This window comes from Schistocerca serialis, chromosome 1 (assembly GCF_023864345.2).
Source record: "Schistocerca serialis cubense isolate TAMUIC-IGC-003099 chromosome 1, iqSchSeri2.2, whole genome shotgun sequence".
In the NCBI taxonomy this organism is placed as follows: Eukaryota; Metazoa; Arthropoda; class Insecta; order Orthoptera; family Acrididae; genus Schistocerca; species Schistocerca serialis.
In genome coordinates this window covers 1,011,128,686-1,011,153,629 of record NC_064638.1, presented here as the reverse complement: position 1 = coordinate 1,011,153,629, position 24,944 = coordinate 1,011,128,686, and the positions used below count along the sequence as shown (strand labels likewise).

At 36.1% G+C, this 24,944-nt stretch overlaps 2 protein-coding genes across 3 annotated transcripts in view; one reads left to right on the top strand and one right to left on the bottom strand.

Moving 5' to 3' along the window:
- Positions 1–10,226, top strand: part of LOC126413396 (protein CREBRF homolog) — a 108,992-nt gene extending 98,766 nt beyond the window's left edge. For both annotated transcript variants that reach the window (XM_050083261.1, XM_050083262.1), the window contains exon 8: positions 5,772–10,226. In XM_050083261.1, coding sequence (XP_049939218.1) covers positions 5,772–5,881 — 110 coding nt within the window. In that variant the 3' untranslated portion in view covers positions 5,882–10,226. The remainder of the gene's footprint in view (positions 1–5,771) is intronic.
- A 7,202-nt stretch (positions 10,227–17,428) lies between these two features.
- Positions 17,429–24,944, bottom strand: part of LOC126454952 (spermine oxidase) — an 80,563-nt gene continuing 73,047 nt past the window's right edge. Inside the window, exon 6 of the mRNA XM_050091140.1 lies at positions 17,429–19,304. Within this exon, the coding sequence (XP_049947097.1) occupies positions 19,119–19,304 (186 nt within the window). The 3' untranslated portion in view covers positions 17,429–19,118. The remainder of the gene's footprint in view (positions 19,305–24,944) is intronic.

The window sequence follows — 24,944 nt, the reverse complement described above, 5'->3', positions numbered from 1 at the left end:
AAAGCTCATAGCCAGAGGTGTAATGATGCAAAGCACCAAGATGCACTTCTCAGCCATTGTCAAGAAAATCGACAGTTAAAAGAAACCGTTGCGGTGAAATACTCTCTACGATTAATAATTTTCTATAGTGTCGTGGCACAGCGGTAAGCGCTCGGGTTCGTAATCCGAAGGTCGCCGGATCGAATCTCGCGCCATGCGACCTTTTTTTAATTTTTTTTTTTTAAAATTCAAATGTGTCTACACACACACACACACACACACACACACACACACACACACACAAATATATATATATATACATATAATTCCCGGCAATCAGTTGCAACAATTACGCATATAATAAGTTGTTGAAAGTCGTTTGTCGTGGAAAAACTGGTGACTTCGAACATCATTACGTTTTCCGCAAACAAAGTTGTATTTCACAAATGTTATTAATTGTCTTCATAATATTAACCATGTATAGTTAACGGAAGACGTAGAAACGATATTCCGAAACGAATACGTATAGCGTAAGTCAAACGTTCGAATTAGAATAGAAACCCCACAAACACAAATTTGCTGTGGCAGGTATGAAATATAAACTCCGCTACTCGCTCGTTACACTTGAAGGACAGATGTTGAATGGGCCGAAACGAGCCACCGCATAACAGCGTAGTTGCCTGCTAACTTCGAAAGAAGGTAGATGCGGTCTCTAATGCAACTTATAACATCGTCGAAAATCAGTGCGGACGTGAGAGCTTTGGTACACCCTGTTAAACAAATGGAAAAATGGAGGCGGTACAATCGGAGAGCGATCCGCCTTCACCAACATGCATAAGCAAACGAAAGCGCTGGCAGGTCGACAGACACACAAACAAACACAAACACAAACACACACACAAAACTCAAGCCCTCGCAACCCACGGCCGCCCCGCCAGGAAAGAGGGAAGGAGAGGGAAAGACGAAAGGATGTGGGCCCCAAGGGAGAGGGCAAGGAGTCACTCCAATCCCGCGAGCGGAAAGACCCACCCTAGGGGGAAAAAAGAACAGGCACACACTCGCACACACACCCACATCCAACCGCACGTACACAGTTAGTTGTGTCTGTGTATGTGCGGTTGGATGTGGGTGTGTTTGCGAGTGTGTGCCTGTTCTTTTTTCCCCCTAGGGTGGGTCTTTCCACTCCCGGGATTGGAGTGACTCCTTGCCCTCTCCCTTGGGGCCCACATCCTTTCGTCTTTCCCTCTCCTTCCCTCTCTTTCCTGGCGGGGTGGCCGTGGGTTGCGAGGGCTTGAGTTTTGTGTGTGTGTTTGTGTTTGTTTGTGTGTCTGTCGACCTGCCAGCTCTTTCGTTAGGTGGGTCGCATCATCTTTGTTTTTGGAATTACAAAAAAACTAATAATAAAAAAAAAATGTTGCCTGACGCAAGATTCGATCCGGCAACCTTCGGATTACGAACACGAGCGCTTACCACTGCGCCACGATGCTGTAGAAAATTATTAATCGTTGAGAGTATTTCACCGCAACGGTTTCTTTTAACTGTTGATTTTCTCGACAACGGCTGAGAAGTGCATCTTGGTGCTTTGCCACATTACACCTCTGGCCATGAGCTTTTATTATGCGCAGTATGAATCGAATCTGAATTTCACAATTGGCGGCCTCCCCTTGTAAGTTGACAATTACTTTCTTCACAGTATTCAGGCTAGTGTAACTGTCTTCAGGTGCTTCAAGTACACAAAACTGCTACTTGAGACATGTAAAGATAATAAGTTATTTGTTGGAATATCGCACAGAAAAATGTATGTCAGTTTACTTGGTAAGCTGGAAACATATAATTAGTCGGACCTCAGAAACCATGTAACTATTGTTGTTTTCAATACTTTAATTTATTGAGTAAATGCTCAAAAAATTTCTTTAGTGCATTATTTTTTGCGTTTATGGCAGATCTTTCTTTTATGTTGTGAACAGTGGAACTCATCTTGATTTTAAATTTCTTATTTTATGGTGCTTGCTACTTTTTGTAAATTGTGGATTTAGATTGAACGTTTTCCTCCAGTAGACTGTGTGCTTCAATGTAACATCCAGATAATGTGCCAGAGAGTTACCAGAATCCAGATTTTTGCTTTCCATAGACAATTAAGCAATCACAACCGATCCTCTCTCCTAAAATCTTCAAAATTTAATAGTGGATGACTGTTTTAGAATACGAGGCGGTGCACAAAAGTTCTCAGAATAGTATTGCCTTGGTTGGAGGTTGTGCAGTACACATTCAACTCACTAGGGATGTGATGCGCAACTTCTTGTGGATTCAGTACTGTCTGTGGCATTGCTCAATATGTTTTGTCTGCTTGTAATAAATGTTTTAGCTGCATGTGTTTTGTTCTATCTCCTCATTTTTGAAGCTGGCAGATTTAAGTGAACTACATGTAGCTGTGAAATTTTGCTTCTTGCTTGGGAAAAAGCCCAGGATGATGACAGACTTCATGCTGGATGTCCATCAAGTGCCTGAACAGATGAAATTGTTGAGAAAATTTGGGAACTTTTTGCCGAGACTGATGATGGGCTATTGAATATATGATAGAGGGAATTGAATTGTCTTTTAACTCAGCTCAGGGATTTCTAACAGAAGATTTGGGAACTAAAAAGGATCAATGGCAAATTTTTGCTCCAGTTTCTGATTGATAAGTAAAAGGAGCACTGAGTGGAAGCATTCTATGCTTTGATACATCTACAATTATACTCCGCAAGCCACCCAACAGTGTGTGGCGGAGGGCACTTTACGTGCCACTATCATTATCTCCCTTTTCTGTTCCAGTCGCGTATGGTTCGCGGGAAGAACGACTGTCTGAAAGCCTCTGTGCGTGCTCGAATCTCTCTAATTTTACATTTGTGATCTCCTCGGGAGGTATAAGTAGGGGGAAGCAATATATTCGTTACCTCATCCAGAAACGCACCCTCTCGAAACCTGACGAGCAAGCTACACCGCGATGCAGAGCGCCTCTCTTGCAGAGTCTGCCACACATCTCCGTAACGCTATCACGGTTACCAAATAACCCTGTGACGAAACGCGCCGCTCTTCTTTGGGTCTTCTCTATCTCCTCCGTCAACCCGATCTGGTACGGATCTCACACTGATGAGCAATACTCAAGTATAGGTCGAACGAGTGTTTTATAAGCCACCTCCTTTGTTGATGGAATACATTTTCTAAGGACTCTTCCAATGAATCTCAACGTGGTACCCGCCTTACCAACAGTTAATTTTATATGATCATTCCACTTCAAATCGTTCCGCACGCATACTCCCAGATATTATACAGAAGTAACTGCTACCAGTGTTTGTTCCGCTATCATATAATCATACAATAAAGGATCCTTCTTTCTATGTACTCGCAATACATTAAATTTTCTATGTTAAGGGTCAGTTGCCACTCCCTGCACCAAGTGCCTATACGCTGCAGATCTTCCTGCATTTCGCTACAATTTTCTAATGCTGCACCTCCTCTGTATACTACAGCATCATCCGCAAAAAGCCGCATGGAACTTCTGACACTATCTACTAGGTCATTCAGATATATTGTGAAAAGCAATGGGCCCATAACACTCCCCTGTGGCACGCCAGAGGTTACTTTAATGTCTGTAGATGTCTCTCCATTCATAACAACATGCTGTGTTCTGTTTGCTAAAAACTCTTCAATCCAGCCACACAGAACAGATCCAAACATTTATTTTCCAAGTTTATTGGTGGTCATGGTTCTATGGTTACAGCCATGAAACCAAACAACTGTCCAGCCATTGGAAAGTGTAATTTTCAGTTGAGAGGCACACAAACAACATAGAAAAGGTAGCTGAGCTTTTCGACAATGTTCTCCACTTTTGGACAATGTTCTCCACCCATGTTGGATGGAGTGAGTTAATGGAGAAAGGATGTGGTATGGAGAGAAAGTGGTGGCAGTAAGTCTACATTACCGTATTTACTCGAATCCAAGCCGCACTCGAATCTAAGCCGCATCTGAAATTTGAGACTCGAAATTCAAGGGGAGAGAAAAGTTTTAGGCCATTGTAATATGAGACACAATTTAGGTCGAAGGAATGGTGATAGAGCTACAGTAGTTTGGTTCGAGTCGTAAGCTTAGCAGTTAAGCTTTACCAGGTAGCCACCGCTATGCATCAGGCACTCTGTCCGTATATATACGTGTACCCTTCCTTTTTCACGTGCTTCGTCTGGTTTGAATTGATTGCTTACTTTGCTTTGATCTGACAAGTGCCGTTCTCTTTGTTATAGATGTTTACATCACTCTAGGCTGAAAATACATTATTGCACTGTGTCATGCATTGTTTGTCACATTCTGATAATGACTGTTTACGGCCTGTAGAGGAATCATCTCATTAGCGAAACAATGGCAAGAGCCTGCTATTTGTTGTTACTTACACTGCTGCTTTCTTTGATAATGATCAACAAGAACCAAGTAATAGACTGCGTATGATAGAAGAAGTTCTGAACGAGAGTTTAGTACCAGTACATTACATTCTGCACAGAATTAGAGACATTTTAGATTTAAAAATCTAGTCAATTGCCATGCTTCATTTCTGACTGCATCACTATTAGGCATAAGAAATATATGAGTATAAACATGACATGATATGTATATTCTTCTGCGTTTGCTGTTGTCTCACTCCAGTTTCGTAGTTTATTAGGCAGACACAATTTAAATGAGATAGCAGCAAACGCGAAACAATACATGGCAAAATGTTTATATTCGTATTATTCTTATGGTGAAGAGAATACTGCATGTGATTCACAATTCATAAAAGTTCCTATTAGCAACCATCTTTTCTCACAGGTAGGAAAAAATTCAGAATGTAGAGTTTCCCATATTGACAAACATCCCAAACAGTCTCGCCAGTTGGATTTTTGTAGTACATTGAAATGCTGCTACATTCGAAGATGAACAATACGGAATTTGTATTTACTTCGTTGGATAATGTACGAAAATGCAGTGGTCGAAACTCGGGGCGGATACAAAAGCTCGTCTTCCATCTTTTTTTAATTTATGTACTGACGTAGAGGTTTTGGCACCAGTATTTATCTTTGTGCCTGCAAAGCACGCCTGTGTAGCACTACATATATTCGACAGCAGAAGTTAGTTGTGGTGGCACCTACCAACATTTTTCAGAACTTCCGCTTGCTTTGCACTCGATTCTAAGCCGCAGGCGGTTTTTTGGATTACAAAAACTGGGGAAAAAAATGCGGCTTAGATTCGAGTAAATATGGTATATCCACATCCATACTCTATCAAGCACTGTGAAGTGTATGGCAGATGGACAATATATGACAGTGTAGCACATAATCAGGGTTGCTTCTCTTCCATCCACATACTGCTTGGCCTGGAAATGAGAGCAATATTCTAGGCTGAGACACACAAGTCTTTTGTAAGCAATTTCCTATGTATACTCATTGCATTTTCCCAGTGGCCTTCCAAGGACCAAAGTCTACCATATACTTCACCTATGAATGAATCTGTGTGATAATTCTATTTCATATCCTCACAAATTGCTACATCCAGGTATATGTATAAGTTGACTGATTGCAGTGGTAGATCTTTAATATTGTAGCCATAGAATACTGTGTTTTGCATTAAGTGTGACCTCCCTTTTTATGCTCACCAGCTCAACCTGACACCACCTTTCATCACAGTAAAGCTAAGAGTGCACCTAAAATATTACTTTGTAATAAAACCAACAGTAAAACAGTCAATTGACTCATTTTGTTTCATTCATGTATTGTTTGATGCAGAATTCAAGATTGCTGGTCACACAACAGACTTTGTCAATAAAGTATTGGAGAAAATGAAAAATGGTGTACCAAATGGTGGACTGGATGACCTTCAGAGTATACATATGTAATGTATCCAGGTATGTGGGAATGGATGACAATAGTGTTACGATGATTATGATAAAAAGTGTTATGATAACGCTGGAAAAAGTAATTTCAATGCCCATTTTATGTACTGCAACTTTGGCCACTACTGAGTAATTGTAAATGTAATGTAAAAACAGTGGCCAAAGTGCTCTTACATATATAGTGTTACTTAGTAAGTAGTGTCACTGTGCTGATTCAAAAATATTGTGCTGTATGTAAAACTTTTTATGCTCTGTTTCCTTACTAATTGTATTATATTCATTGAATAATCCCCACATAATGCCAAATATATTGTGCCCTGAGACAGTATAGATAGATATACATTGACACTAACTGTATATTAATTCTTGCTTACTTTTTTGACTATAATTCTTGAGCATAATAAATAAAAATGGCCATAAATACCTATTTTGGCTGCTTTCCGTGCATGTATGCTCAAAATTTAAAATTGTTAATACTAATGTACACGTTATTTAACATGCCCAACTTGGAAGGTAATGATGTGTTTACAGTATTTTCTTGCACAGAGCGTAGTCACAGTTTCATGTAATTTTTTAAACCGTGATTCTTTTGTTTTACGAAAGCTTCAAGCTTCCTTAATGAGAACAGGTTCCATGGCTTTATGGATTAAATGTACACTGTATCTTGAAGCATTTGTTCGTAGTTACTTTTCAGCAAATACATGGATGTCTGTGCTAAACAAGTTATTGATAAGGATTCAGACACAATTGCTTCACTTTGTTTAATACTCCTTTATTTTTAAATGATTGTAAGATACAGCTACAATGCACAGTATGTGTAACTGTCATATGTTACATGATCAGTTTTAGAAGTTTCCTGTCTTTAAGAGAATGCTGTCAGAAGAGATTTTTCATAATATATGTTTCTTGAACCTCTACCCTCAGTGTCTAGCCTGTATTGCAGATCCTACTTCGAGGTCTCCTTTGTGGATGCAGAAAGTGTCGCATTTATAGTATTTATGCCATCTTCCTCTCAGCTAATTGTCTGTGTAGTGCTCTTCTTTCCCCTGATTTCCAGTTCTAACCAATGTCGTTTTCCTCAGTTCGGGGAGTAGCTAAACAGCTTATAAGTCTACAGAAAGGAAGTGTGGTGCCTGCTCTCATTAGCATTATATGAAGGTGCTGAATGGCAAAAATGGTCAACTTTCTGTCATATGTAAGTTTGTGATTGTGACTGATGTGCAATAAAATACAAAAATATTTAAACCAAATCGAGAGTATGCAGTGTGTTACTTGTTCAGTCAACTGTATTGATAGTGATGAAAAAAATTTTAATCCTGCTGTCCAGTATTTAATTTTATTCGCTTGCTTCATATTTTTATAACATTGACATGATGGCATTGCAAATAAACTTTTTTTTGCTACTGTTAACTTCACATTGAGATGAAGCTGTCTGACTGACAGCCACTAAAAATAATTGTCATATGTATTTCATATGTGGGCTTCTATATGTTTTACATGGAGTGTTGGAAGAAAAATTTTTAATCCAAATGTTGGTGTTTACTGATTATGCTGAGCTATTGGCACGTGCATGCCTTGACATAAATATAAGTTAATTTTGACACAAAATGAAACATGACTGTTCTCTATTATCAGGTACCGTGAACTGTTAAAAACAAGCTTGCAAAGTTGGTCTCATTGTGAATAACAAAATGCTAAGGTGTCAGTATTGCCCATTTATCACAGTTAGCATATCAGTTCGATATAGTGCTTTCTCACTACTTCTTTTGATAATTCTTTAAGTGAGCAGTTCTTAATAATGACTAATATTGAAGAAGAAACTATTATACACAATATCTGGGACATATTTAGTCATTCAGAACAAAACATAAAAGCAAAGGCAGAAAATGCCTATTTTTGATTGTAAGAGGAAGGACAAAAATAATGTATGGTGTTTAGTAAATAACGAAGAAATCAGAAGGATTAAGTAGAATTTATAACATTCAATTACTCAATGTTAGTTTGATAACTGTATTCTGCAGTGGAACAATTATATAATCATAGAGCTAAATATACCCTGTGAATATATTTCATATACATTTTTATCAATATTGTAATGTATATTCTCAGATATGTATAAATTTGTGGGAAGCATTATCTAGTAGGTATCAGGTATAGTATTTTGATGGAATGCAAATTGCCATTTGGATATAAAAGTATTGCTTCTATGTGTATAAACATTTAATATTCATCTAAAAATCACCTACAAGACATTTAAATAAATGTTAGGATTGAATGGTTGTTTGCAATTACTTGTAGTATGTAGGTAATTAACAGAATGAGGATACAGAAGGAAACCTATGTATGATTTCAAAGTTGCTTTCACATCTAGAGTGGAAACTGTATTTTGCTACTTATTTTTTTTTCTTTTTTAAATAGTTAGAATAATTGTGTATAATTTCAAATTCCAGTAGAGGTGAAATTGGTGTGATATCAGCAAATGAATGCCATTGTGGGTATCATAATTGGCTCTTTACTGCAGTTTGACACAAACAGGGAATGGGGAGAAATTATAACAGTATTTTTCTTTTTGTTTTTGCTTACTTCTGGGCAGAGCATAAAGAGCAGTGAATAATAAGGTAATTTGTAACAGTACTGTTCGCTGTTGTAGCACTAAGATTTTTTCATCATAGTGTGTGACTTCACAAAATGTGATAGTGAATTGTGATATTCTATACAGATGTGTGTATTTATATATTCGTATTTTGAAGATGTGCAAGGATATTTTTTAGTACTTTTTAGATTATTGATTTACAAATTTAGAGAGATGTAAGAGGAATGAATGTGAAGAAATATTTATTGTACAGTTTTACAGAAAACCACTATTTTCAGAATTTTACAGGTAGATAATGCTATGAAACAGTGTCTAATAGGAAGCTGAATTTATTAGTGTTATACTGGTTTCAGTATTTGTAAATAAATGACCTTTTTTTTTTAATTTTCTAGAAGCAAAGTAATTGCAATTTATAATATTATATTTTCTTTATTAAGTTGAATCTGTAATTAGCAAGGTAGCAACAAGGTTCTTGCACTGCTTCTTTTTATATTGCTATCTGAATATGGTACAGTATCAAGCTGATTACTTATGCTGCTATACTGTCTGCATTTTGCTGATCACAAACTGTGCAGTAACTTAATAAATAGTTCCTAAAAGTATACATGTCCAATGTGTACATAATTTCTGTAGTGTGGCAATTGTTGTTACATGCAAACTTATATGTAATGAGACATTATTTATGTGTTTGTACAGTACTTACAAAAGTTTATTTCTGTTCTGAAAGTTTTTTGTGTATATGTGTGCTTTAAAATTATTATTATTATTATTATTTTTTTTTTACTCTGACATGAATCGGCTAACATTCTTTGTATCGTACATGGCCTCCATATCTGTAGTATTTGTCAAATTTATGTATTACTTCAGAGCCAGAACATATTTTTATAAAGTGTCAACTAGTCATACTATTCAGTCATATTGTATGCCAGCTATGTAAATAACTATTTTAATGCACAACTGATAATTGTGATGTTATGTAAATAGATACAAATTTTAATTTACTGCCTTCATGTACAAAAAATCTTGTTAAATGTTAATAAATGACTGCTGTGTTTTGAAGCCATAAACATCTTCCTGTTTCCTTATATGTGCACATTTCATGTACAATTCTAACCCATTTTTGTGGCTGATTGAATATGATTGTTAGATTACCTGTTCCTGTTTGTATCCAGAAAATGCATCTGTCATTGTTATTTCTTTGAAAGCGAACTTGCTTTCTTGTAAGAGATGTTCACATTATTGTGGTGATGCGTAGGTAGAAACTTCTGGAAATCGTACCGTGTAAGACAGTCTCTGAATTGTTGATTATCCCTGTGCAATATATGCAATATACAGGCATCAATATACCTAAATAAGTTCTCAGTTTATTCACAAGATTTCTAAGGTTGACACTAATTCTTTTCTCAATTAGTTTTCACGTGAAGGCTAATTTGTTCACCCAGTCACAAACTGAAATGTCTTGTAATTTTTACTCAAATTTTGGCATAATTTTAGGAGGTTAGTGTTAGAGAAGTGAACTTTCAGGACATACTATATTTTTTATAACATATTATTTTACTCTCAAAAGATTTGTGGTATCCGTACATTTGAACACACAACATGCAGAAAACCAGGTAATTATAGTTCTATCAAGTCAATCTGTTGTGAGTTGTTCATTCCCATCGTTTAGCAAATTTGTGGGTCATAACATTTTATTTGTGCAAAATTGTTTTTGCACATTATCAGCACTGAATCCCTAACAGGTACCCCCCCCCCCCCCCCAAAAACACACACACACACACACACACACACACACACACACACACACACACACACACACACGTACGTTTGGGTTGGGATACTGGAGAAGAGAACTACTGTTTTATGGGTCAAAAACACAGTATTTACACTGTTATTGATTAGTACATGTTTTGTTCCTTATTTCTTTTGGAGTGTATTGGTAGTAAACATAAATGACCTGCAAATTCCATTTCAACACTGAAAGTCTTTATACTAAGGGAATTTCTTTAGGCACCTAGTGAGCTCGGATTAGGTTATATCATATATTTATTATTAACCTGGAGGAATATTGTTGATACTTTGTGCTTCTTGAAAGGAAATTCAATATTAGTAAATAATTTTAAGATGCTAAAAATCCTCCAACTGTACTTTGTTGGTTAGTGTATCAGAGAGTGTTTTTGGGCAGCACACAAATTTTGATTATTTTTAGAATAGTGTTTTCCATTAAGAACTATATAATTTGTTTCAGTGCAGGAAAACTGACTTTGAATAAATGTGCTGAAATATATTAAATTTTGACGACCGAGTCCATCTCTCCTGTATAAATTTGCCCTCCTTTAATATAATTCATGTGCATACTCTCCATGATTCAGTCAATTTTGTTCACAATTTGGCAAACAGCATTGCTCGGTGTGAAATTTAAGCTTTACCAAATGTATTGGTGTTTGAAAAGTCAGAATAGCAGCCCGATAGAATTTTCAAAAACTGCCAACATTTCGATGTGCACAAACCACTTTTACCAAGACACTGATGACATTCAGTTGAAGGTTTGTGCTTAGTTTACTTATTTTTCAAGGTACAGGTTTATTTACTATTTTCCGTGAGTTCAATTCAGTGTTCTTTTTTGGTTGACCATTATTGTAAGACGTGCTGTTAAGTCAAGATGGACATCCTGCCAAACCAGTGAAAGTGAGGAAAGTAGTATGTAGTTTCCTGGGATACATAGTGTGGACTATTTTCAGCCTCAGAAAACAGTTTAATTTTCTCTTCCTGTTTGGCTTTCTGCCTGGATATGGCTGCTTTGCTTTGCTGTCTGAAGCAAGGCTACCCCTTCCTTTCACAGGGAAGCCGGGTTGTAACAACTGTAAAATTGATATTAATTAAGGCATTATATATATATAAATTGACATTTATTACTGTAGGGGATGTCTGATAAAATTATCCCCCCCCCCCTTTCTCTCTTTCCTGTTCCCAAAGAAACAATAACTGTATGAACAAAATGACCATATTGCAGCAGCTCTCCCTCTACTTTGCATACTTCATTCATCATCTAAAGTACATACATTCTGGGGTTTATAAACCAACAAGTTCTTGTAGAGAAAAACGAGCACTAAAAAGTGTTTCTTTGTTAGTCTTTAAATTGCTTTTGGAATTGGATGACTGAACATTTTTCTTTATTTAAAGGCAGTAAACAATTCCACATTGTTGATATGTTTATTCTGTGTAAAGCAGAATGTAATTTGAAGAATGTGCTGCTTTTGGGTTTCTGAAATCATAGAAATACTATTAAATAACAAATGGAAACACAATTTAAGAGTAGTAGTAGTTTGCAAAAGATTGCAGTATTCCTTCTGTGTTAATTGTTAACATTCCATAATGGATATTAAGAACTGAAACAGATGCCAATATTTCCAAAAGTTAACTTGTACTTCTGATTTCCAGAGTGCTTGAAACATGATTCTGGTCTTAGTAATAGCAATATTTTCATGTTCCAGCTAATTTTATAAACATAGAATGCTGACTCCAAAGACAGTTCTTTCAGAAGTATAAAAACTGTGGACAGTTCCTGATAATTGTACAAAATTTGAAATCAGTTTCTTATGCTCATTAATTTTTTTTATAATACATGTAATTTACATGCTTATGAAGTAGTAGTTTTTTCAGTATTCCTATGGGAAGTGTCACAGGCATTTTCATTAAAAACTGTGGTGTTAACACACAGCACAGAGTAATGAAATTAAACTCGAAGGGTAGACATAGCATTTCAGAAATTTCTTTTATGAGTACAACTACAGGTTGAACTGAAATACAATTTTTTAAATTTATTATTACAACCACCCTTTTTTTTTTAAAGACAAAAAGCCATTTCTTGAGGAATAATGTCACAGTGACCTGACAAATATACATTTCAAGAACTAGTAAGTGAATCAATGTTTATTTAAAGCTGTACTTTTATATGATGTTATGGAAACTGTGTGTTCAGTTGGTCTCTATAGGAAGAAACCACTTTATGTGTGGGTATATTACTTAAAACAGTATATCTGAAAATCGAGGAATTTTTCAAGAACGTACTGGTAAAAGCCGATCTGAAGAATGGGTTTGTCTATTACCAGAACCAAATGTTTGTGGATTTTGTATTTATTTCCCTGCCTGTTTTTTTTTTTTATCCATTATTGTGTTTCTGTCTGCCTTGTACAATGGAAAAGTCTTCTGAACCCCATTTACACATACATAACGTTCTTTTGCAACACGTTGTCATCTGTACATTATCATGTGTATGTGTGTTCTATGTATAATTCATTTATGACCTGCCCAGTTAGCAGTGGTATCACATGAAAAGTGTTATAAAATCAGGACTTTGTAACAGGGCCCTGGAAATTATGTTAAACAAATATGTGTATGGCTGTACTTTTGGAATATAAAAAAGAATGTTCACTCTAGTTTAGTGCTTCTATTTTTTTTGCTGTCATTGTTCAGTGAAATAAGAGTTTTCATATCCTGGTCCCCTTTTATTCAAAAGTGTAAACTGAATTCTTTTCCCTTCATGCAAATATTTAGTATAGCAAATGGAATTTCAGTGAAGCCAACATTATCTCTTTCTTACTTTGTCCTAAAGGGAAAAAAAGAAAATATATTTTGTGTAGAGTGCAGTCACATTTTTTAAATTAAAGATCCATCAGATTATTGTGCCATTCTCATATAATAACCTCTTTGAAACTATCTTATGTGTGTATGTACTGAGGAGCCCACTATTATATTGGTAGAAAATATAAATGTTTTTGTTGCATGTTTACTTTGTCTGATGTTTGTCATAGTCTTTTTGTTGATCTGTATATGGATATGTTAACTATTTCAATACTTGTAATGCCTTTACATGCAAAAGAGTACCATTTTTATTGACTGTGAAATTCACTTCCATTTTTTTAATGTGATAATTCATGTATAGCAAACATTTTGTATATGCAGCTTTCATCTGTTGAAATAAATCACTGTTACCTTTGAAACATATCTTTTTTAAACCACTTGTATTAACATGTTTCCCAATGTTGTGTATTGCTTACAGTTTATTTTCACAGAATTTTTCTTAAATTTCATAAGTATTACATATGAACAATTTTCTTAATGTTTGTGTAGTGGTTTTTTTTTTTATTTTTTTTTATTGGATATATGTGTACAGAAATAATTTGATTTTCAGGATTTTACTATTAGGTTAAAGATTTTACATTACAGAATTGAAATACATGACTAGAAACAGCTTATGTACATGTTATGTTACAAAAGCAAAATTCGAATTTTCTAGAATAAAAGAATATAATGACAAAGTGCATGTTATGGCTGACTTATTATAGCCTATGAAAAGTTACAAAAATCGTGATTCCAGGTACTCTGACATAATGATTAAATAAAAACTACAGTACACTCTTCCTAGAAAAATTTGTGCACATTAACACTATTTGCTTACACAGAATGCTACATATTTCTTTCGAGTCGCTTCAAAACTAAAACAGTCATTTCTTTTACACACATCTTCAGAGTACTTTGCTAATACACCACAATAAAAACTAAGGTAAAATGAAAACAAGGTAGCAAAGGCCCTCCGCATGCTTAACAAATGGAACTATGACAACTGTAATGACATACAGACTTTTGGTACAAGTGCAAGAGGGAAAAGAAGTAAAGAACACTAATCATCTCAAACTGTTCTGGTGAGGCGGTTAAAAAAGTCTGGGTGATCTTATGGTGACAGAGAGAAAGTGGAATAGAGGCCAGAAGGGCAGGCAAACTAACAATCATCAGGAGAATAGAACAACTCAAATGTTATGGTAGAGTATGAGCTCTGTGGAACTGACTAACAGCTATTCATGAAAATAGATGCATACAGTGTGACTAAAGATCCGAGAGCAAACAAACTGATCCAGTGAACTTGTTAGCAAGTTGTAAGTGGACGTAGACCAGTAAACGAAGCTACCATGGCCACATGTTCACACACCTTTTCTTGCAGATTCTGAGCTGTTTTTTAAGGAACTGTCTAACTGGGTTCAGAGTTAACAAAATCAAACAGAGTGGAAAGACAAAAGTCTCAGTTTAAACAAAAACCAGAGCACAGAAATAGATGTCAATGCACTAAGAACGAGACGAAGATAAAAAGAGGTGTCCGACAAGGCAGTCCTCTCTCTCCTTATTTATATAATTTATTTACAGAAAATGCAATACAAGTGATGAAAGGTAGTGCCAATAGGATCATAAGTAAGGACAAACAAATATATTTATTTGATTTGTTGATGTTACAGTAGTTTTAGTATATTCTGAAAAGGACGAGAACTATATATCAAAAATTTTGTCTGATACCTTTGACATCATTGAAATGCTTTAATGTACACTCACATTGAACCTATTACGTCACCAAAATGATTATGAAGTGTGTTTTATGTATAAAGCTGATTTTTATATTGGTTTTAGCTTTATATATCCTTTAGTGCTGTGGTTTCACTTCCAGCCAGGTGCATCATCTTTAGGTGAAATTGAAGATCAAAGCAAGCTAGAAACAAAAGTTAATGACAAAATCCAAACCACTGCTGAAAATTTTTGCGTAAAACCATGTCCTTTAGCAACTCAAGAAAACAGAAATTTGGAGTTATGAAGTGAATAAAAGAAACTATGCTAAGAAATCTGTGACAAGAGTAAACATTTACACCAGTAACAATTGCAAGAGTCATCCAACCATTTCAAAATATCTGCAAGACATTGACATAAGAGACTATTAATTATCCATGAAAAGTATGGAAAACTGTTTCTTGGCAACAACAAACATCCCTTATAGTAAAATTTGTTTCATCTACCAAACAAAGACACCCGAGATTAAATTGTAAGAAGTCAAAACTACAAAGTACTGTGATTAACCTGGATCATAAGTGAGTGTGTAAGGAGTTCTTTCTTAAGACATTAACTATAAGTAATTGTCAGTTTACCCATTACCACAGCTGTGCTAAGCAAATCAAGTGTGGAAGGCCTGTTCCTGTTGATGAATGTAGTAAACATGCTCCAGGAAATAAATTTGCAGAAGAGTGCCTTGGAACCAAAATAAACCACATAAAAAGCTTTCCTAATTACACAAGACATTATTCTCATAAACATAATGCTCATAGGAAATACCTGTCACTGGAATTATTTGTCTCAAAAATGTATGAGCCTTATACTGAAAAGTGTGAAGAAAAAAAATCTTTTGTCTGTGAAGGCCTGCATTTATTGTAAACCGTTCAATTCAGAATTTAATACATCATTTTATAGCCTAAAAAGTGAACCTGCCCATAATTGTAACAGATTAAAAATTTAATCAAAGCATTAAAAGAAACAGTCTATTGCTACAGAAAGAGTTCCATCTAAGAAGACTTGATCATGCAAGAGCTTTAAAAGAAAGGAGGTGTACAGAAAATGAAAGAATACTCAGCACATGTAATTACTTGAAAACTTAAAAAAAAGGAAAAAAATTGCCAACTTCAATGCTATCAAGCAATTTTATTTACTACAAGAGACAATTTTGGACATTTAATCTTGGAGTACATGACTGTAGCACGTATATGTGATATGAAAATATTGCCTCACATGGCTCTTCAGAAATTGGTTCATGCCTACTGAAATATGTAAAATTGTTACCATCTGAAATTAAACATCTTTTACCTACAGTGATAGTTGTGGGCACAGCAGAAGTCAAATAACTGCAAAGCAAATAACTGTCTGATTTGGGCTCTATATTTTGTTCATATACCTACTGAAATTGTTGATCAAAAGTTCCTCATGCCTGGCCACAGTTACCTTGATAATAATGGATGATTTTTCTTCACATTTAGACGAACAAAAGAAATCCCATTTATATTTGTGTCACAGGGTTCGATAAATCTGCTGAAATGAATGGGATATTTACAGTGTATGAATGACACCAAGTTTCCTCACCAATTCCTTTATGGCAGACTGTGCTCCACTTCAAGACCTTATAGAAGCATACTGATATGTTAGAAACTAAAACTTAAATGTTCTTGAAACTAACTAAAGTCAATTCACAAACTTCAAAGGGACTTGCAGAAGATTACATCTGTGAGGCTAATAAACAGTCCCTATTGCAATTTGATTTCACAATCACAGACAAACCATGCAACAAATATACAAGCCTCACAAAGCGTACCGCATACAGCTCTACAAGTCATTAATTACCTGTGGCTGTATGTTTCAAGGCAATAATGGGCTGGGTAGCCACTTAAGACATACCCACATTGGAAACTTAGTACAAGGAGATTAAAACAAACTATTTCTTCCACCATCTCTTCATTTCTCTCTTGGCCCATGGCACGAAATGTTTCTCTTGTACTTGTCTTGATTTTCCGTTTGAAAGAAAAACTGCTATGCCTTTAACATTTTTTCCACTTTCTAAACTAAGCCAGAAGAAAAGGAACTTGCATTTAAAAGCTTGAGCTTAAACCATCTGTTATTTATTTTTGTTTTACTGCCTAATTGGTTCAACAGTTAATAAAATCAGAATGGAGTGGAAAGGCAAAGGATTGAGTCTCAATATACACAAAAACCAGAGCACAGAAATAGACGTCATTGGCACTAAGAACGAGACTAAGATAAGAAGAGGTCTGACAAGGCAGTCCTCTCTCTCCTTATATAATTATTTGTAGAAAATGCAATACAAGTGATGAAAGGCAGTGCCAATGGGATCAAAATTAATGGTAAACAAATACATTGTTTTCAAGTTATGGTAGCAGATTCTGAAAAGAACGAGAACTATATATTAAAAATTTTGTCTGATGCCTTTGACAACCACAAACTGAAAATAAATGCCAACCAGTCTAAAATAAAATGCTAATGCAAGTAAAATAATTTTGCTACTTGGAAAATAGACTACTGATAATAACAGAAGTACAATGGATATTAAAAGAAGAAGAATTATAATGACTAAATTAGCACTCAGATATAAGAGTGATTTATTAACAAACAACCACCTTAATATAGAAACAAGAAAGAAATTCATCAAAACATTTATTTGGAGCCTGTTAAGCTATGACTATGAAGAGTGGACTCTGTAGAAACAAGGGAAGAAAAATCAGAAGCAACAGAAATACGAATGTGGAAGAGAGCCATAAAAAAAAACCTAAACCAAAAGGAAATCTAGTGAACAAATTAAAGAGCTAAGGGCATTCATTGATATGAAACAGAGGAGAAAATCAAAATTAAATTGACACATAATTTGATACAACTACTTCGTAAAAAAACATCTTGGAAGGAAAAATCAGGAGGGAGATCCAGAACATCCATATTAGAAAGTGTTGTCTGCAGAAAGAACTGCAGCAACTACAACTAAATGGTACACATGGCAAAGACGGATAGTTGCTTCAAAAGGCACTGTTTTTAGTGTTTTCTGATGGTGGTAGTGGTTTCAGTCTGTACTCTAAAGTCAAGTGTGTTAGATGTGAAAGCATGAGAACTCATTTCATAATAAATGCACATTACTTCTACCTTAATTACTATTATGTAAAATCAATGAAAGTTATGACAAAGATACATACATATTACCACGTGGAGCCACAAAAATTAAAAAAAATATATAAAGTTTAAAGGTTCACCACTCATTATAGCTTGTCAAACAGCTACCCTGGTGTATTATGAGAAAGGAAGATTGCGTCCACAGATTGTGCTACAAATAAAAATCTACAAAAACAAATTTAATGAATCTTCTAAATTATAGAAATAAAATCACCTTAAATAAGTCAGAAGCATCTAATATATTTCACAAGTGGCCAAGGTAAATTCTGCAATGTTTCAACCTGCTTTTACATCATCTTTTGAGTGCTGAAGCCGCAAATGAAACTTTTGTTGTATGACACTAAATTGTGCACGGAAGCATTCTATTCACACTGAACATTTCTGATGCAACCATATAAACTCTTATACACATCATCTTTCTCAGCTTTGTAAAAAGACAAGACAAAACATAACTCACTGAAAATGTTTGGTTTACCAAGACCAACTATAATGAGAAGAGTTGAAGGTTAAGTTTCATTTAAAATGTTAAATGATTTGCAGTAATTTCACCATCTGTCATTTTTCTGTATACAAGAAAGTATCTGCACACTGTCATGTACTGCTGCTCAGGCTAAAGAATAATAAGTTTAATTAAAAATTAAATGTTCTCAAACTAGAATAACCAGCAGTTACACACTTAGTAACTGCATAAAATAAAATGAATTTCAGATGATATAAATTGTGTCAAAAAAGATTGTAAAAAGTGCAGAATTTTTTTAACACCACTAGAATATTTTTATTAATAAGTAACAAATTCCCACTAAGTGCTGATGAGTCATTACATACCAGCCACTTTTCAATTAAAGCCTTTTAGACTACAATGGTCCCATTTTAGTTAGTTTTGACTGGATTCATATCAGATATCCCCAGGCCTGCGACTCAAAACATTCTCAGAAAATCAAATCTCTTCAAACTGTGGCAAAAAAATGGCTTTGGCAACTGCTCCACTGTCGAAATGAACGCACAAATAATAAATAAAAAAATATTTACACAATACTTACTTAGCCGTATATCAATTTCACTTAATACATTCAATCTACAGGCTGTATATCAGTTTCACTCAATACATCAATCTAGAGAGATACCCTGAATCCAGGAACTTAAATCACTTGTTCCTTCACACTGCATTATTAATTGTTCAGGAGAGTCAGGATCAAGTAGCACTTGGGCTGCACTCCGACCAGTCAGGTATGCACCATGAACCGTTGAATAGAAACTGCTGTGTGTATGCTCTCCAGCAAAGAGAAGTACAGGCTGCAACAACAATAAGTTTTATTCAGAAGCTTAATAGTTATCAGCCTGTCACAGAAATGACATCGATATCAATGTAATATTAGTTTTTGTCAATAAGGTACACCCAGTACAATAATGTACATCAAATTGACCTAAAGAATAGTTTTGTTAACAATATCTTTTTAAATTAATTTAAAAAAAATTTTAATTTAATCTGTACTTCCGTCTCGACTGACATCTCTGCATTTACATATGTCTGCCTGCGTCTGTATATGTGCGGATGGATGTGTGTGTGTGTGTGTGTGTGTGTGTGTGTGTGTGTGTGTGTGTGGGCGCGCGCGTGCGTGCATGCGTGTGTGGTTGGGTGTGTGTGCGCGTGAGTGTATACCTGTCCTTTTTCCCCCCTAAGGTAAGTCTTTCTGCTCCCGGGATTGGAATGACTCCTTACCATCTCCCTTAAAACCCACATCCTTTCATCTTTCCCTCTCCTCCCCTCTTTCCTGATGAAGCAACCTTGGGTTGCGAAAGCTTGAAATTTGTGTGTGTGTGTGTGTGTGTGTGTGTTTGTGCGGTTTTTTTATTGTGTCTATCAACATACCAGTGCTTTCTCGTTTGGTAAGTTACAGCATCTTTGTTTTTATATATATTTTCCCACATGGAAACACACACACACACACACACACACACACACACACACACACACACACACCCCAAGACACTAAACTCACTTCCAAAAGAGCTACAGGAAATTTAAAGATAATATTAAAATCACAATAAAGAGAAAATTGCTATAAAATTATTACCATGTCTGTACCATATTTATCATTGAAGTTATTAACAGAAAAAAGTATTTATTTTGGTCTATAGTCCCTATTTTCTTTATTTTGCCTATTGGCTACTAGTTTTAGTAAAAAGTACATCCTCGGGCCTTCCCTGCGATCTAGTCATCCCATTTGCTTCTCATGTTGGTATGAGTTTTGACACACCGACTTGGGAAACGAATGTGATGCCGGGGGAGCACCTGTTTACTGAAACCGGTAGCCAGTATGTGAACTAAATAAAACTGTACGACTATAGACCACAAAAAATACTTTTTTCTGAGTATGTTGATCATGGTTCCAACCAGCAGTATGTCGGGAATATGTAAGGGGGTTATTAACACCTGTATGAGAAATCGTTTATGACAACAACAAAATCTACAGACACGCTACAAATGCATATAATACATTGTCTGTTAGCACCTGAAATCAGCTGTAAAATGAGCATATTTGACATACAGATAAACAGACCATCTATTCATTATAAATAAAAATATATCTTATTAGTTATTGATGAGTGCCAAAACAAAAAGTTCTCCACAGTCACATGAAAAGGTCAACCAATGCATGAATTATTTATTATGTTCATTTAATATGAAATTTGTGGATTAACATTTACAAGGAAGACATCTCAACAATGCAGTGTAAATCCAGCAAGAGAAAATACATTTGGTTGGTTGACTAGCAATCGCCATTCTGGTTTGTGCAGAATAGAAAATGTTATTTTATATTAATATTTCAATGGTATGGATATAAAATGAAACAATACTCAGTTACTACTGTTCAGATAGAAATAAAATGAAATGATACTCAGTTACTACTATTCAAACACATATATTGTCCATATTTAGAACATCAGAAAACCTGCACAGAATTATGTTTGGAATGGTGGCCAGGCACGCAATAATTATTCCGATTAAGGACATCAGTCACATGAGATATTTGAGGAGGGACTAGGAAGAGCATGTATCAGGGTCTTTGGTTGTTGTTCTTGGTTGGGTAACTTAGTAAGAGCTTGAGCAGCCTATGAGCCGCATATGTGTTTAAGTGTTAGTGTGGAGCACAGCTACATTGGACATAGTCTTTTCAGTGCATCAGTCTGCAACTTGATAATGTGCAATAAAAATATCTGGATCACAACTTTTATTACCGACTATTGGTTTCAGTCTGCACTGCATATTGTCTTCAGGTCTGGTGCTGTAATGTGCAGTCTGTCAACAGCACTTTAGAACTACAGTTGACGAACTGCAATTTGTGGTGCTTGACCTGAAGATGATGCACAGCACAGATTGAAACCGATAGTCAGTAATGAAAGATATGATCCATACAGTGTTTGTTTACTTTTTATAACAAAAGAGACCATGCTTGCTAGACCTGGCTTGAATTACTGATAATGTGTATTCACTGTGAGTCAATATAGGCTTTTGATAGATACTTTCACTAATGAATGTTGTTGTCGATGAAATAGTTATTCAGGTAGACTTGAGTGAAATGTTAAATGGAGGAATTTGTTTCGATTAACATTCAAGTGTGGTGCATAATGCCATTAGCAAATGTTAAACATTACCTGTGTATGCTCTGCTTCCTCTGAACGCGCTGCTATTTCAAATTACACTTGTGTCACTGCATGCAACATCAGCCTCTGTAAGGCCATCATCCTATGTTACTTGTTTTCTTGAGCTGTCTGAATATTATACTGTTGTCCTAGTACATAACTGATCTAATGGACTGTTTCCATAGCATCTTATTTAATAAAATAAAACCCTGTTTATATGTTTTTGAAGGGGGTCAATAAAATTAATGAGCAAGTGAGATTAACATTAAAATGAAACTTTTTAATATATTTCTATTAAAACTCAAGTGGGTGCAAACAGAAGGTACATATATTGTACAGTAATAGATACAGTAGTTCAAATAGTCATGGGCAATTAAAAGTTTTTTAGACCTAAAGAATGAATCAACTGTGGTTTGGTTTTGGAAGCAACACTGCATTCATAAATCATGTTTTCATACACAACCACTGTGCACGTCTTGTCATCACTAGTATTTCTTGATCTTATATAACAGTGTGTTACTTCTAACGCAGTAAGTGCTTCCGACAGAGGGGGAGGGTCCACAGATTCACCATTCGATTCTTCGGATTCCTCAGGACTATTTACTTCAGCTGATACTCGCACTACTTCTTTAATTATTTCATCCTCATTTTGTACACAATTCACAGCAGTATCAGCATCACAATCAACAAAATCATCAAAATCAATTCCATTTGAAATATGAGTCCAGTCATTGTCTTCTGATATACTGAAGTCTACATCAAAATTTTAGGGCTTAGCTTGAGTTTCATCTTTTGTGATGCTAGCTTTTCGAAAGCACTTGCATATCGAGTTTGGCTTCAATTGATCCCAAGTAGTCCTTATGTACTGCATTGCCTAGTTAAGAAAAATAAATCAAAAAGCTACATTTAATTTATAGATCAGTTCTACAAATTTTAGTGAATTTCAGAGGGAACTGACAGGGAATGCTGTACATATGTAGTGTATGTATAAAGAATGTCCTAACCTACGATAAAATTCTTTGGTTTACCTGCAACTTGTCCAGTTTAGGATCTTCTCTCCCACTGTTGAGATGTGTGATAACACATTGAACTAATATTTTCCTGTACTTTGCTTTTGTGGCAGCAATGATGCCCAAATCCAGAGGTTGAACATGGCTCGTGCAGTTCTATGTTGCTGACTGGCAGTGTGCCAGAGAATGAGCCAAACAATTGTCCAGAAGCAAAAGTATCTTCCTCTTCTCACAATGCTTGTGGGTGTTAAGCTTATCGAGGTGACTCTTGAAGAGGTTTGCAGTCATCCATGCCTCCTTGTTTGACACATACTTGGTGGGATACACCTTTATGTTCTTGAAACATCGAGACTTCACTGACTTCCCAATCACTAGTGGGTGGAGTTATCAGAACCATATGTGTTCTCTTTCCTCCAAAGCAGGGAGGGATCACACTTAAATGCCAATGTTTTGTCTGGTAATAAGTTAAAAAAAGTCCTGTTTTGTCTGTGTTGTAAATATCTTTCAAACTGTATTTTGCAATTCTACTTGAGAGATCACGCTCTTTCCAACTTTATAAGGTAACATTATCCACACTGTTAGTCTCCCCACAAATTCTGCAGCCAGTAATGCCATACCTTTCTTTGAAGTGATGTAACTACTCAGAAGAAGCATGAAAGTTTTCAACATTTAACTTTTTTGCGAATTCTAAAGACTTTTCTTTCAGTGTTGCACCTGAAGTAGGTACATTGGCTGTATGCTGTTGCTGTAACCAAGTCTGTAGGCATTTTTCCACATTTGCAAACTTTCTGTCCTGGATACACGGCTTTTGAAGTACTAGATATTATCTGTATTTCATTGCCCAGTACAATAGTTAAGGTAGAATATGGGATTTTGAGACGCTTTGTGATGCTCACTTTAGGTTCACAAGGACTTCTTTGCACTTCTTCAATTATGTTTACTTTCTCCTGGGTAGAGAGACATCTTTTATTTTGTGATGAACTCATCATTTTTGCGTGCACAAAAATTGGAAACTAAACTAAAAAAATTGGGTTCACTCCTTGCAAAAACACTCCTAGTTTCACTCAGTGTGCTCTCCGCCTGCTTACACTATCGTTAAGTGCCACTTGTATGTATTGTGCGATTGTTGGATCGCAGGCCGCATTCTCCTTCCTTAGGACTCAATTGCACTATACCATCGAGAAGCACTACTCTGCAGCACTCATGCATTCACACGGTGTGGCGTGCCATGCCGCCACTGACAACAGGTGTAGTTGTTGCTGTGAACAACTTCGACACTGCCGCTTCTGCTGCTGTTTTCGCTGACGTCTCATGCCATCTGTTCATAAGCGGCTACCCGCTGCTTGACTGGTCAACAGCACCCCCCGAGTAGTGTCATGTGAAGGCCACTACTGGAAACAATGTTCTGCCAAGTTATAAGTACCAAAACCGACTGCCACAAGGTCAACAACAGTAGTTTCATCATGTGTACTGTAGCTAAAGCCTGCAATAATAACTGTGACTTTGCATGCAGACAGCAAACCAACAATAACTGGCCACACCACATACAAAACATTTTGAGACGATTTCTTGGTCTTTCTACTGTACGAGATGCATTCAAGTTCTAAGGCCTCCGATATTTTTTCTCCGGACTGGAAAGAGATAGAAACATGCGCATTGTTTTAAAATGAGGCCGCGTTCATTGTCAATACGTCCCAGAGATATGGCAGCACTGTACGGCAGATGGAATTTTACCGCCAGCGGCGAGAATGAGAACTGTTTTAAATACTTAAAATGGCGACATTTTCCTTACTTGAACAGCGTGCAATCATTCGTTTTCTGAATTTGCATGGTGTGAAACCAACTGAAATTCATCGACAGTTGAAGGAGACATGTGATGATGGTTATGGATGTGTCGAAAGTGCGTTCGTGGGTGCGACAGTTTAATGAAGGCAGAACATCGTGTGACAACAAGCCGAAACAACCTCGGGCTCGCACAAGCCGGTCTGACGGAATGATCGAGAAAGTGGAGAGAATTGTTTTGGGGGATCGCCGAATGACTGTTGAAAGGTCGCCTCCAGAGTTGGCATTTCTGTGGGTTCTGTGCACACAATCCTGCATGACGACCTGAAAATGCGAAAAGTGTCATCCAGGTGGGTGCCACGAATGCTGACGGACGACCACATGGCTGCCTGTGTGGCATGTTGCCAAGCAATGTTGACGCGCAACGACAGCATGAATGGGACTTTCTTTTCGTCGGTTGTGACAATGGATGAGACATGGATGCCATTTTTCAATC